The sequence below is a fragment of the Cryptomeria japonica genome, chromosome 1 (genome assembly GCF_030272615.1).
Source record: "Cryptomeria japonica chromosome 1, Sugi_1.0, whole genome shotgun sequence".
Classification (NCBI taxonomy): Eukaryota; Viridiplantae; Streptophyta; class Pinopsida; order Cupressales; family Cupressaceae; genus Cryptomeria; species Cryptomeria japonica.
This window is the reverse complement of record NC_081405.1, coordinates 106,166,690-106,184,888: the sequence shown is the minus strand read 5'-3', so window position 1 is coordinate 106,184,888 and position 18,199 is coordinate 106,166,690. Positions and strand designations below refer to the sequence as shown.

At 33.8% G+C, this 18,199-nt stretch overlaps 1 protein-coding gene across 1 annotated transcript in view; it reads left to right on the top strand.

The window, feature by feature from the left end:
* The window catches only part of LOC131040657 (histone deacetylase 2), a 142,818-nt gene extending 140,745 nt beyond the window's left edge, over window positions 1–2,073 (top strand). Inside the window, exons 12-13 of the mRNA XM_057973613.2 lie at window positions 1,611–1,698; window positions 1,814–2,073. Of these exons, the coding sequence (XP_057829596.2) occupies window positions 1,611–1,698; window positions 1,814–1,932 (207 nt within the window). The 3' untranslated portion in view covers window positions 1,933–2,073. The remainder of the gene's footprint in view (window positions 1–1,610; window positions 1,699–1,813) is intronic.
* The last annotated feature ends 16,126 nt before the right edge of the window (window positions 2,074–18,199 follow it).

Here is an 18,199-nt window from a genome sequence, read left to right as displayed (position 1 = left end):
GCTAAAAAGGATGCTCCCTAATGGGTGTATTCCCCTGGTGTCTAGGCAGGAATGTGTCTACAGGGAATGCTGGAATCAGTAGATCAATTAAAATGCCGTAGCACACAATTATTCATGGAGCCTTTGCATAGCTTGGTTGTATCTTACCTTTGCTTGACATAATCTTCAATAGCTCTTCTGCATAATTTATGATATGCTCCATAATGAAAAGGTTGTTCTGCAACCATTAGCTCTCATTCCTTAGCTGTTGATTTTCTTTTAATTGGTGTTCATTGTGAGACACAAAGAGATATGCATGTTGGTGCTGATAAAAAGTTACCAACTATTCACATTTGATCACAAGTATTTTCTTAGAAGAAGCTAAGACCTGTTGTATTCTACAGGAGTGATTGCTAGGGTGATGAGGCTATGGCATTGGGATCTGTTGACCTTGTAACATTCCCACATACAAGAGTGATCTTAGAGAATGCAACACACTTCTGGAAGCACCATGCCATAGAGCACATTGTCTCGAAACAGCTTTTGGGCCTTATGGTGAAGTTCACATGTTCAAACTGTTTCATTTGGAGTTGTGCACCATATCATAATGTTGTATATGTTCTAGGATTTCTGACAATTGGTCATTTCAATTTTTGGTCGCTTTGAGCTATAATTGCCAAGTTATGGCCCCAACAAGACGGCCCACTGACATTGTCCCAAACTGCCTGCCTATATCATAGTGAGTTGTTTGTTGTTCATGTAGAGGTTCCACTCATACACAAAGCATTGAATATGAACGTATATTTTCCCACCTAGATGACTAAACACACCGGAAAAAGAGAAGGCTAAACACTTAATGAACAAAATTAATTTAGTGACCGTAAACTTGATGGCTCTTTGTATGATGGTGGCAGGTGTACTTTGACATTCATAATGTGGTTGCAGGAATCTAACCAACTTGTCTTCCTTTATAGCCAAGAAATAAACATACAATAAAGTTACTGATAACTGTAAGGGCAACTAATAGGTGTCTACTGTGGGATGAATACTTTTGGAACAAATTTCAACCAACATGGGATGACTTTATGTTTTGACCAAAAGTTATTCTCAAGGGTTGACTTGTATATGTAAATAATAAGGGGATTCCTTACAGATGTCTCCGAGATGATCAGTACTCAGTATCAACATGGGACTAATTACAAGAGACAATCACACGAGGGGATGACTTTTAGGTGCCAACAATTAATATGGAAACGTAGTCATGTAGTGAATATAACTGGACATATTTAATATATGTTGTAAAGTATTATAAATTCCATTCAATAACATTTAATTGTAGTTTAAAGTAGAGTCAACATGCTCTAGCTAATACATGGAATACAATATATGTTGTAAAGTATTATAAATTCCATTCAATAACATTTAATTGTAGTTTAAAGTAGAGTCGACATGCTCTAGCTAATACATGGAATACAAATCGAATTTACAAAGAAATTTATTTGGATTAAACTGTAATTAAGAATTGAAGGATGTCTTCGAAGTACTCTAGAGGCTTTAAATGCGATCCCTTATTGCTTAATGGCTCTTTTTGGTGCTTGAATGTCATGACCTCCAAATTTTTCTTTCAACAGGTCAATCCTGAAGGAGTCATTATGCGAGATGAAAAGGTCTTCACATTTGCTCAGGAGAAGAGAGTTCCCATTGTCATGCTTACATCAGGTACACTTCATATTTATGCTAATATAGTCCCAAAAACACAATGCAAATGGTTTGATTTATATATGTTTTTTATTTAAAATAGTGAGCTAACTCAACAGGGTTGCATTTGTTTCAGGTGGCTACATGAAAAGTAGTGCTCGAGTTATTGCAGATTCAATCACAAATCTTTCTAAGAAACATTTAATTGATTTAAATAATAAAAATACCTCTAGTTCTCAGAATATACAGAGTTAGGTTCTGCTTTTGCTTGAACCAAGCTTGTATGTGAATATTCACTTGTAAAGTACTTTCTGTTTTGTCAATAAACACTTGTGTATATCACTGTTCTGTAAATTTCCCATAAAAATAACAGAGATTGAAATAAACTTTTTTTAATTGATTTTCTTTTTAATTAATGTTCTACATTACATAATACAACTACAAAAAAATTCTCTGCCCAATTTTTGATAGATGACAATTCCAATCATGGAAACTCAATCAATGAGAATTTTATCATAACAATGTTGAACAATAGGAGCCACTTGCCAAGTTTCGAAATGGCCCATAGCAGTGTTAAAAATGGATGGCTTTGAAGAAGGGGGCACTTCTCTCAGGAGTTAACAACAGTAGAAGGTATCTTCCTTAACCATCTGAGCTAAATTCAACATCATAACGGAGAAGCCTTTATCTAGCAGATCAATATTATATTCATTACAAACAAGAGCCACTGTCCTTGAAATCAAAGATCATAATGCACTGCTCCATCACCGAAATTTTAGAGGATAAGAACTGTATAAATTGTAGCAGCAGAGCATAAATCATTTCCTGTGAGTAATTAGATAATATCATAAATGTGAAGAGCATTTTAAAATTTGGTGATGTAATCCAGACCAGAAAACTGACAACTCCTTCCTTCCAAAGGCAATACCTGATGATATGAAGCAAATATACTCCTTGCATTTCATCCAAAATAATTCATTACAGTATAATTGGTGCCGACTGATGTTTAACTGATGGTTTAACCTATTGTTGTAGACAGCACAAACTGATTTGTTTGTTGCCTCTCTTTCCCACTTGTCTTAAAAAAGAAAATACTATACACAGAGGAAACGTGACCCTTTACCCATGATTGCAGCTTTTGCCAATTTCATTGACATTTTGAAGAACATTAGGAACATAATTATCAGAAATAACTCAAACCACCACCACATTACTGCAATCTTCTAGATATTTAAGGAAGTCATAAACCTCTTTGATGAGATCAGAATGATATCTTCCGTTGAGATTTAGGTGTAAGCTACTATGAAACAAAGACTAGTGAACAATGTAGGCATCTCTAATTTGACTAGGTAAATTAATGAAATATTTTTTATTTAATTAAATTTTCATGTTCTAATAATTAATTAAAATATTTGATAAAAAAAATTTCTCTCAATCAATTAAATTATATTTGATTAATTGAATTTTTTTTTTTTTTTGATCGATAAAAGGCCAAAGCCATAATTTATTTCTTTTATAAAAATATTACATCTCCATTCAGTGTGGGCACCAGTAGGAAAGAATGGAGATAAGAAAACCTCCGGTCTAGCCCAGATCTCTTATGGGATCAGATATCATAAACAACTGTAATTTTTACAATTCCTCTTCTGAGGATGGAGGCTGCCTTTTTTAGACATTTTAGTTTCTTTCTATACATAGATTCTTGCAAATCTTTTCCCGGTTGGATCCATCCTCTCAGTTTTGGCGAATCCTCTTATACTTCGAGCTTTATCTTTTGTCCTGTATCCCGAATCTGCAAAACCTTATTGCATCTTACTCTGCCAGACTGTTAGAAGCATAGTAAACATAATAACTTGCAACAATCATTCAATGAATATTAACATCTTTTCTATCTTATGTAAGAGGATTATAGCCTGGATATCCCTTAGCTTGAAACCATCTTGACCTTTTGGGTTTCAATTTAAGAGATTATCCAGGCTACAATTCTGCCTACACTAATGAAAAGGATCAATTTCTGTCAGTTCCTTAATTACTTCTAACTCTGCAGACCTCTAATTCACCAAAACATAAATATTTTCATATGCATATGTATGTATATTGATATGCCTATATGCGAGATAATCTATCATTGAATCGGACAGAATTGTCATGAATATATACAAATGCACACAAAATTATATATGTATGGACAAAGGAATGAAATAACAAAAGAGCAAAGAGCCTATCCAAATGCATATCATATATAGTTCCTTCTATACATCTGTGTACATATCTAAGCCTGAACATATCCTCTTCTTCCCTCCACAATACAACTAAAAAAACATGCAACCCATACCTCAGATGTTTGTAAGAACCCGAATATACCCCATACTGTAAAGAAAGGGCACCTCAAAAACCCTCGGAGATGTCAAGCACTATGGCATTCCATAAAAACCACTTCTACCATATAACCAACGTTGTTGTAACCAAAGATATCTGTCCCGTATTTAACAAAAGGCTTATATCCTATGTTATAATGATAACCAACACTATCCGATACATAGAATAAGGGTCTTCAGTACCAAATTTCAAAAAACCAGTAATCTTAGCACGGAGACACATAACCTGTCAGTCCCTAATTGTCATTGGAAGGCATAATAGATTCCTCGTTGATGTCAATTCCCTCGCTGTCCAGGTAAGTCTTGACCCAGTCTACACGCTTTGGAGGGGAGACCTGCATGAGCCAGAGCAGGAATACCAGGCTACTTCCAATCTCCTCTCTTCTCGCCTGAAACATCCCTATTACACCCACACACAGAATTGGATGTCTAGGGACAGGTGATGAGTGAAATATACAAACAAATATATGAATGTTCAAATACGGATATATATATATATATATATGTGTGTGTGTGTGTGTGTGTGTGTGTGTGTGTGTGTGTGTGTGTGTGTGTATATATATAGTTTCTGTATATATATATATGTATATGTGTGTGTGTAATTGTGTATGTTTCTATTTACACCCACACACACACACATATGTATATTTATGAGTATATATATATATATATATATATATATATATATATATATATATATATATATGAATATATATATATATACATATATTTATATATATGAATATATATATGTATATATTTATATATATATGAATACATTATATATCATGAATCAATCCTTAAATACCCGAAGATAAATACATATGTGATTATATATATATATATATATATATATATATATATATCTGAAGCTTAATATACCAAAATGCTGATATAAGGAAACAGTGACCGCACCTCCTAGAACTTATAAATGAGGGGCTTGGAGAGGAATAAGATGGAGGAGTGACATGGCCATCCCCCTTAATTAATCCGAGGGAATTCCCTTCCTATAGACATATGAATTGCCATCCGCCCCTAAATTGGCTAACTTGTCTGCTATAATATTACCTTCCCTATAAATATGTTTAACTGAAGTTTCCTCAAAGTATTTGATCAAATCCAGGATTCTTTTTAATTCTGCTTTCAGTTTCCAGTTTGACACTTCTCTAGTCCTTACTGCATTTATAGTCAAGGTCGAATCACCTTCAATTTCCAGATTTTTAATCTTGAGTGATTTAGCTATAATCAATCCCTCCCTCAACGCTGTAAACTCAGCCATGTTGTTTGTAGCCTCACCTATGGGTTTATTAATGCTAGCTATTAATACTCCGTTATCTTGGTGAATAGCACACCCTATACTTGCTACACCAGGGTTCCCACGGGAAGCACCATCAAAGTTTAGCTTAGCCCAGCCCTTTCGGGGGGGTTTGATTAATTGAATTTTATTATTTCTAAAGTTTGATTAATAAAATTTAGTCAACTTTAGTTTCCACTTTCATTAATTCTTTTAATTACGATTAGTTGGTTAATTCATTTAACCTTTATTAACAATTTCTTCAATTTAAATTTTTTCAAATTTTCAAATTTGTAGTCATGTGACATGTGTCCTCTAAGCCTTCATAAATGCTTGCATGCACATGTTACTATCACCTCTTTCACCTCTTCCTTTGACCAATTATTTTATTGGATACTCACACGTGCGAGATCCTTTTCCAAATTGAGCCACCTACACTTTCCTCTTTTCTCTATTTGTCATCTTTACAACACTACTCTAATATTTCGTCACATATGTCTGCACTTGTCATCTCCTTGTTATTTCGAATGAACTCTCACACATGGGTGAGCACACATCATCCTCTTCCCCATACCAGGTTTCATTTTCACATGCGTCCACCTTGTGACACCTTTCACTCCCCTTCAATTTTGACCATCCATCTTGTAGTAAAATCTTGATTCTCCATTCCTCAACTTTCTTTTTGATAAATGAGTCTCTCACCTTCATTATCGCTTTATGCATGTTAAATTTATGCTTTTAATTTTCACTCCAAGATCATCACATTCCTAAAGTTATGTTGTTTAGAGAACCATCCACGTCTCAAGTTCATTCAAGAGCAAATCAAGTGAAAAGGGTCATCATTTTGGTTGAATCAAGAAAGAGAGAAAAGCATAAAATTTGAAGCGTCTCATGTTAGTCTCCTATTTCTTTGTGTTATTGTAATGTCCCTTGCTTGATTAGTATGTCAATATACTAAAATTGATTGAGAGACTAATCATGAAGCCGGACATTGATATTCTTCAATTTATTAGTTATTAACAAGTGCTTATTTATCTTCCTCATTAGATGATTAATTTCATTATTCATAGTTTTTAATATAGATATCAAACCATGCTACTACTTCAGTTTTAAGGGAGAAGGGTCTATGTATGTTACCAAAGCGCTTAGAGACCAAATACAATAGGTTCCCTTACCTATCTTCGATCTATACCCTCAAGGCTTATGGTTCGTTGATCCCCACCCTATCTTGGGACTTAACCTATTGCTTGGATTTAGACTGCCCCTCTTTGGAACATCTCATTCCCATCTTTTTAAATACTGACAATAATAACATGATTTAGACCATAAGTATGCTAACTTCTCATGTATTATGAATATATATAAAATTAAGTATGACTATCATACATAGTACAGTCTATATTAATATTACTATTAAAAACTGCATAAGAACATTATCAGGCATCATATATTAAGCATGTCCTCATGCATACCACCAAGAGCAAGGATGTTACTGCATGTAGCTTAATAACAGTTTTGATCTGATTTGATCTGATTTAATCGATGGTGATCTCACTAGATCCTTTTGATTCCTTTCCTTTATATCTCTCAATGTGAGGGAGAGGTCACCCCTCTTCATCATGTATGCCCTTTGGCAAGAGACACACCCTTTCACCATTAGCACCCTTTGAAAGAGTGCACCTCTTCATTATTTTTGCCTTTTGAAAGGGACACAACCTTTCAAAATCAGATCTGCACTTCTTATTTAAATCATATCTGCACTTCTGATTTTCAAATTGTCCCCCCTCTCAAATGAGGTTCTCTTCCCTCTTTTATATCTCATTGTTGAGGGAGTCACAACTTTTCCTTCCATGTCTTTTGACCATTCATTGATTTAATTAAATATATTTCATTATATTCTTTTAAATTTTAGTTTAATTTTTTTTTTAATTCTTTTTTATTATTATTATATTTCAAAGTAGGGACATTACAGTTATGCCTTTTAATTGTTCATCCTTTTCATTTTGGCATACCTTGCAAGGCAAATCCATTTTTACTAACCTCCATTTGAGTTTTGGTTTTAAGTTTTTGTTGGAAGTCTTAAAACAACACTTTTGCATTGTGTTTAGCACTTCTACTCGGATTAACATTTTTGAAGCAAGATCGATGCTTTCATAGTTTCAACGCTTTTGTGTTCCTAATGTTTCCTTTTTATTTTGTCTATTTGGTTTTTATTTTTCTTTCAAATTGTTTTATTTGCTTCTTGGACTAATTTGCTAAATAGTTCTTTATGTGTAATATAAGCTATTTGTTTACAAGAAACTAATGTTTATTTTGTAACTATAATGTTTTAGCATATTTGTTTTGTGGTTTAGTACTTTCATTGGACACTTTTGATCTACAAAACAAGAAATATGTCGACAAATATACTCAAATTTTTAGTGCTTCTATTTTTGTTTTAGCTTCTACGTGTACTTTAGCATTTACGTATGTATGTCAGTGTATTTGTGAGTTTTAGCACTTATATTCTAGCTTTTGGCATTTGTGCTTATCTTAGTGCTTGTGTCCTATCTTTTAGCATTCTTGTTGAAAATTTAATGATTTTGTTTTATTTTGGATTTTGAATTAACCCTTTCAAATCAACTAACAAAGTGGTGTAGTTTGCTTTTGTTGGTCAAAGAAAAATAAGTGAAAATACTAATAGTTGTTGCATGTTTTGTTTGTCCAAGACTTGTTAATTTTCCATTAGATTTGGTACTAAATTTAGAGTAGTGGCTAATAAACTTCTTGTTTGACGTGTTTAGAGGATTGTGATAGGTGTATTATCTCCTGTTGCACCTATTGTGTTCTTGGAGATCAAAAACCTTATAATTTCTCATTTTTTGTTCTCGCGTAAATCCTAATGCTCGCTAGTTTGTGTGCATGTTCTCCTCATGCTTTGTGAAATCTTGGATGATTAAGAACACCTAGCAAAGTTTGTCCCATTAGAAGGCCTACTTGGGGTTTCCATCACCTTAAAGGATGAGCTCAACTATGTGTTGTTGAAGAGATATTAAAAAAGGGCAGAATAAAAGTTATGGCCCAATCTATTCATATCGTGTCTTGCAAAATCTCCATATTTGAGTGATTTCAAGGTAGGGGTGCAGGGTTGGTCTGAGCGATTTACTGACATTCTCAATCTACGCTTGTGATGGACTAGTGTTCACAGTTGTGCCTAGCATACCTTGTGTATTTTGAGGATGTCCATTGAAACTTGTAAAGTGTGGTTTAAGATCTTTCAACCACTCCTTATGGTGCATCATTGTTGGGGAGGGAAAGTGCTCACATGTGCCTCCATGTGGTGAAATAGAGTTTACTTTGGGCAAGGATAATCTTCCAAGGTAAGGGGTGTAAGGTGGTACATGATCTTACATTCCCTAACTATTCATTCATGTGGTAGATGACATTAATGGAATTAATGTCACGATTCTATTAAAGTAGAGATAAAAGTAGATGACATTAATGGGATAAATGTCACTACCTTGAAAAGTCAAGTTGGCCACTTTGTCTGTGTTGAAAATCTCTTGTCAAAATCCAAAAACACGACTAGGTCTCTCAAATTAGAACATTTGTCCTATTATTTAGTGCTCTCAGACTATGCAACACTCTCTAATGTTAATCAACGTTTATGCCTTGACTTTTAATGCTTTTGATTGTGTATCAACACCTACACTCTATTAGCACTTTTGCCTCACCTTTTAGCTTTTGCTCTTGTTCAACGCCTTTGCCATGTGTTTCAGTGTCTTTGTTGTTTCACCAAGAATTTGAAAACCAAGCTTTGAGCTCCATAATCTTTATGTTGCATAAGCTTTGATAATCTTAGGTGACCTAGTTTAACCACTAAACCTCTCCCAAACAATAACCATCATCCCTGCTTCCAAATCATTAACCCAAATCCTTATTAACCGGTCACCAATTTCCTTTCATTCCTCTTAGAAGCGAACTTTCAATAGCTATACTACCAACAAAAAACTATCCTCAATCCATATCTCCAGAAAACATAACCTTAATTTTGGACTTAGAAAAAAAACTAACATCTTTACTACATCACCTTTGACAAATAATCAAATCCAAAAGCCAAACTAATAAGATCAAAATTAGTGAAAGTCTATCTAGATCCATAACATTCTATTTCTAGCTTAAACACCAACACAACATATGCTTCATTCCAAACATCCCAACAAACACATCTTATGAATACATTAACCTTTATTCCTCACATCCACACATCCAACATTCCATTTATATCTCAACTTCCTTACATCAATACAATCAACATTCAACTTACATTTCCATTCATAATCAACATGTTACCACCTATAACTAACCACCTCATAACTAACAATACTACCAAATGTACATACAACCCACCAACCACAAGCCTCACACAAGAACTAGAAGACATGAGGAATATGCTTCAAGACCTACAAACTGGAAATCAAAAGAAAAGCAATTCCTTTGAGGACATATATCCTACTCTTTTGACAAATCCATCACCATGATCTATTTTCCCTAAAACTTCGAAATCCTCAAATTCGAGGAAAAGGAGATCCTAAGGTACACATGAAGGAATTTTACATAACATGCCAAGAAGTCTTTCCTAAAAGTTTAGGAGGCCAAGCATTGGAATGATTTATCCATCTTCGACATGGCTCTATCCTCACTTTCAAAGATTTAGTCAAAAAAATTGTTGCATGTCTCTCATATAATATTGAACATGAGATCTCTATGGTGCACTTGTGCAACACAACAAAAAAAATGTGGAAACCTTTTCTAACTTCTTGCAAGAATGGAAACATCTAGCTTGTTGGTTCTCTTGTGACAAACTCATTGGTGACTACATTTGTCTAAAATTTCAACTTTGAAATGGCCTTTCACCTATAAATTCAATGTCCAATACTTTTGATGAAATCATAGACAAAGGCATTATCATAGAAAAGGCCCACATTGCTAAAGGCTTAATCAAAATCTACAAAGACAAGGACAACAACACCCAATCTAATGATAAGCCACACTTTGGGGTAATAATAAAAACATTTTAAATGATGGTGTAACTGATGCTAAGAATGTCCAAAACATTCAAACACCATAATCATCCCAAAATAATCCAAACTCACAAACCACTTAGAACATCACAGTCCCACAAGGATAACCTTGACAAAACAAGAAACCAAAACACAAATACACTCCATTAGGGAAACCTGTAAAGGTAGTATTTTGAAAACTTTTTCAAGCTAACATGGTCCAATATCCTATAACAAGACAATTTTATGCAAACCAACCAAGCTCACATGGTATAAAGAAAATGAATATTTTGAAAAACATTGAATCAAAGGACATGACAGCCAAATGTATGAAACAAAAAATATATATCCAAGACCTTATCGATAAAGAGAAATTGAAGTAGAAGGATGCACATCCAATACCTCTAATGCTCAACTTAAGATATATAAAGAACCCTTTCTTAAGAATGGTAATAGAAAAACCTCTGCATCTTACAATGACATTTCATATGATTACACCAATAATGTCCACACTTCACCATCCTTTGATTGTGTCATAAGAAAAATGGAACTATTGCCTAATTGTTTAGCTACCTTTAACATCAAAAATTTCAATTTTGTCGTTACCACACGTTCGAGAAGAGTTACCATCCAAAGATGTAATGTCCCTTACTTAGACCTCTCAGACTTTAGTGGAGGTTGACCTACTGTTAGGGGTCTCGTAGGTCAACAGGGTGGTTTGGGGACCCAACTGAGGTTGTGGGGCTCAGTTGTGAGCTTCACAGGCCTTTCTGATTGGAGTTTTGGGAGTTGTATCTATGATTAAAATTGAAATTACAATGTTGGCCTTATGTGAACAGTAACTGAAGAACATAAGATGAATAGTAAAAAGTGCCCCCCATCCTAGTAACTCAAGTTGTTTTTTAAAAAGGGGTCAAATTCTCAATAAGGAAATAGACCCTCAAGGTTATTTTATGTTTTTAAAGGCCAAATAGTAACTCCCAAATAGGTCGAACTTCTTGGGGAGGTTATAAAAGCAACTTTCTTATCATTTGCTCTCATTCTTATGACTTCAAATTTGAGAACAACAACAGGTTTGAGGGTTTGAGCAACTTGGAGCTTCCAGGAACACAAACTTCTAGAAGAATTCAGAGATTTGGACAAAAACCCACCTCTCCCAGTGTCAGGTTTTAGCAGTTTCTACCTCCAGGGTGAAGTTGGCAACCTTCTTTTGAGTTTAGAGTGCAGATTTATCAATTGGAGGGCAGACCTACTGGAGGTCAACATCATCCATTTCCAGCTTATTCTCAGCTAGCCGCTCCATTTTGGAAAGAAGGGCATCAAACCCTAGGGTGTATTTAGGGTTTTTAGCAATTAGTGGAGCTGATTTCTATATTCCATCAGCTGGGAATTTATATCAGACTTATGGATCATGTTAATGGTATGCACATCATTCTTTTAAGCAAAAGAAAGTTTCCTTGATTGTCTTCTCTATGTGTTATGCATTATACTAGTTTATATCAGCAATTTATTTCATACAACATTCAAGAATCTTTCATAAAACATCAAAAACCAATCAAAATAAGAAAAATTAGACAAACCCCTTCCAACATATGTTGGCCAAAGACTTATCAGCAAACAAACAGTTGCATATAACTTCAAATTTTGGATCAGAATTGGTAAAAAATGGGTTGGGGATCTTTCACAAGAAGCATCATCCTCATCCACCCAATAAAACCTCTTGAATCACCTTGGTAAAACTCTTGTGTAGATATCCATCCTCGAACTATTAAAAGCTTCATATATCATCACATAACAAAGCCCTCTATATTGAATCCTCCATCCATGAACATAAAATTAAAGAAGTCCTCATAGATGGTGGATCTGACTACGTACATTAAAGTTCATAAAATATTTGGGATATTCCGACGAGGTCATACATCCCCAAAAGAAGATTACCATCAAGGCATATGATGAGGCTAAAAGAGAATCAGAAGGCACAATAAAGTTACCAATCCAAGTTGGTCCAATTTTCATGAAGACCATGTGTCAAGTCATAGACCTTGATCTCCCCCATAACATTCTCCTCAATAGACCATGGATACATTCCATGCAAGTCATTCCTTCCACCTACCACCAACACTTCAAATTTCCATGCAATGGTAGGGAAGTAACTATTCCTACCTATTATGCCCTACATACTCATCCCTACATTTTGTCTGACAAAATAGGGTCCCCCTCTTTTTCTTGTTCTTTGTGTCTCATTTTCTCTCTTTTTCCTCTATCTTAATTTTTCTTGTTCCCCTTATTTGTCCTTTGTTTTCTTTTGTCTTTTGGTTTTGCTTCGGAGTGTAGACCGCAAAGAAACCTTAAGACTTTTCCCTAAGGTCTCTTCGGATCCCACATCCCTAGTTTTTCCTTTTTCCCTTTTGTTTGGTCATTTGTGTTCTTTAAGACTTCGAGTCCCAAGGAAACCTTAGAACTTAGTTCTAAGGCTTGCCTCTTCCTCGAGCCTCGATACTTACCATTGTTTGTGTGTCGAGTCCCATAGGAACTTCAAATTTTCTCTTGAGTTCTTGTTTGTCTTGGACCCCAACTCCTAGCCTCTTTTGGCCTTCACTCTAGAGCTTCGAGCTTCGAGGGAACATAAGCGTTGGCTAAGTACCATTGCGTCAATGACACCTCGAAAAGGTCACTTTTTAAACTTTAGTTGGGTTTATTTCATCTACCTTGCATCTCGAAAGCTCATTGTGACTCCTAAGCTATCAAACGACTTTGGTGACCAAATACTTGCAAGTTTCAAGATAAGTGTGTGATTGATCATTCCTTGGTGCCCGTCTTCCTTTGCGATTTCATGTCCCCAGTCCGTGTGCTTTGTGTTTTCTGTCTCATCGTGGAAGAGGTTGGTTTTTCTTCCCTTCTTTCACATTTTCCTTTCATTTGATGCCTCTTTGTTTTGCTTTTGTGTTCCTTTTGTTTCTTGTTTCACCTTGTTTCCTTTTGGTCTTGATTAGTTTAGGTTTGTTTTCACAAGTGGAGGGTTTCTTGCTTTCTTAGCTTAGGAATAATTGAGCTCCCTTGGTGGGATTCGATGTCCAGACCTGTGTTCATCGATTGTGCCCTAAATTTGACCAAAACCTTATCTACATGAGCATTACTCTTAATGGGATCCTTGAAAATTACCTTTTCTGTGTTGGAATTTGACCTATTTCATCATCTAGTCGTGTCCTGGGTGAACCCATAAAAGTGGGTTACACTTTTTTGGATGAAATTTTTTTATTCTTTTGTCCAAAACCAAAATTTAATAATCTTCTATCGAATATAATGTTTGATTGAACCAAAAAAAAATCGCTTGAACATAAAGAATTTAATACTTTCGATTGAACATTATATTCAATCGAAAGCCTTTGAACTCGTTTATTTAGGGTGTTTTTAAAGAAATCTATAACTGTCAAAAAGACAGTCATATTGTCATTTTCGACAGCACTCTCTTGGACTGTGAACCTAAGAACTAGCGAACCTCCAAATTTCTCTCCCGTGCTTGCAAAAAATCACCCAAGGTAGTCAATTTTTAACTGTTTCAGTTATTAAATTTACAAATTTTTATTTACATTTTATTGTTTACAGTGGTATATACATACATACATATGTATATGTATATATATGCATACATACATATGTATATGTATGTATATGCATACATACATATATATATATATGCATGTAATACGTACACACACACACACACACACACACATATATATATGTATATATATGTATATGTATGTATGTGTGTGTGTATATATATATATATATGCATACATACATATGTATATACACACACACATACATACATATACATATACATACATATATACACATACATACAAATATATATATATATATGTACATATACATATGTATATATGTATATATATACATATACATATATACATGTGTATATATACATATGTATATGTGTATGTGTATATGTACATATACACATACACATATACATATATATGTGTATATGTGTATATATGTGTATATATGTATATATGTATGTGTGTCTATATGTCTATATATATATATATATATATATATATATATATATATATATATATATATATATATATATATATATATATATATATATATATATGTATGTATGTATGCATACTCTAACTTTCGTTGAGCGCTAACTATAGACCAAAAAAAAGAGAACAATTTAGAATTGTATAAATTTAGAGAGAGAGAGAGAGAGAGAGAGAGAGAGCTTAATCACCTAAAAATCTTCAACCTAAAAGGAATTTAATAAAGAAAGACAGAGATCCTAAAAAGACTTAATCACCTAAAAAGACCTAAACAGAATAATAGAGAGACAGATTTCCTAAAAAGACTTAATCACTTAAAAAGACCTAGAGAGAGAGAGAGATCCTAAAAAGGCCTAAAAAGAATAATAGAGAGAGAGATACTAAAAAGACTTAATCACCTATTTAAAAGACCTAAAAAGAATAATAGAGAGAGATCCTAAAGGGAAGAGACTAAAAAGATCTAAAGAGAATAATAGAGAGAGAGAGTCTTAAAGGGGGAGATTGAAAAGAGATTCTTATTTAAAACTTCTTTATAATTATTAATTTATTATCGAATTAAATCTTAATTTCAAGAGAGAGAGAGAGAGAGAGAGAGAGAGTCTTAAGGGGAGAGACTGAAAACAAATTCTTATCTAATATATTTCTTTATAATTTTTATTGCCAAATTAAATCTTAATTTCATGAGAGAGAGAGAGAGAGAGAGAGAGAGAGATCTTAAAGGGGGAGACTAAAAAGACCTAGAGAGAGAGAGATCTCCAAAAAAGACTTAATCACATAAGAAGACCTAAAATAAATAATAGAGGGAGAGAGAGAGAGTCTTAAGGGGAGAGACTGCAAAGACCTAGAGAGAGAGAGAGAGAGAAAGACTTGCAATCAAAAAACCCAAAATATGCATGCATCCCTCTTCAACATAGAGAAAATTCCATCTACTTCTATTAAATTTAATAAATTGATTACTTTCAAACTCTTTAGGCTATACTAGCAATTGTGTATGATTGACAAGTGAGTTCAAATTATTCATACCAAATCTAAGTGGATTAATGAATTCTAAATTGTAAAGATGCATACCTATTTTTTTCATATAATATCTTGCCAATTCTTGTTCACAACGTCTTTGTCCAGTATCATGTGAATACTTTCGCACAATCTTATTTACCCTTGTCCTTCTATTTCCCATCTCCTTCCTTTGAAAAAATACCCCTTGAAAATTCCACACCAACAAAATTCACTTCAAAATGTCTTCTTTATAAAAAATGTGAATTATCCTTCAATTTTGTTTTCTAAGAAATGGAAAAAAAACACTTATATTTATTTGCAATCGTCAATAAAAAAATTGTCTGATAGGGGGTTCTATCGAACGTCAGTTGTTAATATAGGCCAATTTCAATCGAACATGGTCTTTACAAAAAAAATTGTGCCCAGCATGTTCGATAGAACATGGGTTTGATCGAACCCTAATATGTTCGATCGAACCCCTTTCAATCAAACATGCTTCTTATGCATCTTCCCTCCAATCTCTCCAAAATTATGTTGATTTTTTGCCTTTGAAGCTCTGATTGAAGGCTCAAATGGAACAATCTTGACAAACCCAAATGCATGATAGTAGTACTCAAAGCAAGCTTTTCAATGATTATAATTTTAATATATATTGAGTTAATTATGATTTTTTTTTAAAGTTTAACTAAACATAGGTTTTTCACCAAACATCAACTTCTTTGTTCGATGCTTATGGAAAAATAGTAAACTAATGAAAAAAAATTCTAGAAAACATCTACGCAATAGGTATTGAAGTCCTCTTTCCAATTAAAAAAAATTGAATTTCGATACATACACAACGTTACAAGTTACCAAATGAACCTATGTCTAAATTATAGTTAATTTGACTTCAAAACTTAATAAAATATGAAATATTGAACATAAATTTTTGAAACCAATTGCAAACATTATATATCGATGTTAAAACCCTAAATTCGAAAGAATGACATTTTTATCTATTTTAGAAAAAAAGTTATGCGTTACTGAGTGAGTATCAGTCTTTAAAAGTGTTGTTTACTATTAAAAACTGGTTTTCAAGGGAGATAGAAAAATGTATACAAGTTGATTCCAAAAAAATTCAAAAAATAATATTTAGAATCTACATACAAAATTTCATAAATCACTAGTTTACATCATCTACAAATTCCTTACGGTTTAGCGGTAATAGGTCTCTAAATGTGAAGTTTTTTTTCAAAATGTTTGTTTCAGTGTCAAAGTTGATTAAAAAGTGTAACCCACTATTGTGGGATAACCTATTTAAGAAAAAATAGATGGATCTGAGGATGGAGAAGAAGAAGAGGGTTCAAAGAGTTCAAGTGATGTGTAGGATGAGCATACAGAGGAAGATGAACAAATTGATCCCATTACTCCTACCTCAAGGAGGTCTACGAGGCAACAAAATATAGTTGATAGGTATAGCCCACCAGATTTTCATTGTATATTTTATTTATTAAGTACTAACAATGAACCTAGATCCTTAAAGGAGGCTCTCTCTTTGGAGGAAAGTGTGTCGTGGATGCAGGAGGAGATGATGGCCTTAGACAGTTGTGACACTTGAGATCTTGTATTTTTTCCTAAAGGAAGGAAGGCCATTGGATGCGAGTGGATATTTAAAAAGAAGTTTGGAGCATATGGACAATTAGATAAGTACAAGACCAGACTGGTGACTAAGGGCTACTCCCAAAGAGAGGGAGTTGATTTTAGTGAAATTTTCTCTCCTGATGCAAAATTTAATTCTATTAGATTCCTATTATTTATTGCTATTGCTTGTGATTTTTAAATAGAGTAAATGGATGTTAAAACCACTTTCTTGCATGGGGATCTTAAGGGGGAGATTTATATATGACAACATGATAGTTTTGTTGTGAAATGGAAAGGACGATTGGTTTGCTGGTTAAAGAGATCTTGTATGGTTTGAAATAGTCGCCCAAGATGTGGTACCAAAAGTTTGATACTTTTGTACTGAAGTTGGGTTATAAGAGGAGTGAGAAAGATCATTGTGTTTATATCAAGGTTATTGATGATCATATACTAATCATTGTCTTATATGTTGCTGACATGTTGTTTATGGGCAACAACAAGGTGATGATTAGAGAACTCAAGGCTCAACTTTCTAGCATATTTGATATGAAAGACTTGGGGGCTACAAAATATATTCTTGGGATGAAGATTAGCAGAGATCGAGCTTACAAAAATCTTTGGTTAAGCTAGAGTAAGTATGTTGATACTATTTTGTAGAGGTTAAATATGCATGATTGTAAGCCAATTAGTATTCCTTTTCCAGATGATACTAAGTTGAGTTTAGACACGTGTCTAAGTTTTTATGATAATTACGAGGATATATCTAAGGTTATTTATTCTAGTGTTGTTGGGAGTTTGATCTATGCAATGATTTTCACTAGACTAGATAGAGTCCAACCAGTGGGAGTTCTGAACAGGTTTATGTCTAATCTTGGTAAAGTGCATTGGACTTTTTTTAATCGAGTGTTTATATATTTGCGAGGTGCTTATAATTACCATTTTTTTTATCATGGTACTGATGATGTGCCTAAGTCATTGGACATATAGGGATTTGTTGATACAGATTGGGCAGATGACTTGGACAGTCAAAGGTCCACTAGTAGCTATGTATTTACTTTGTTTGGAGGAGTAGTAAGTTGGATGAGTAAGAGGCAGCTCACAGTTTCTTTGTGCACCAAT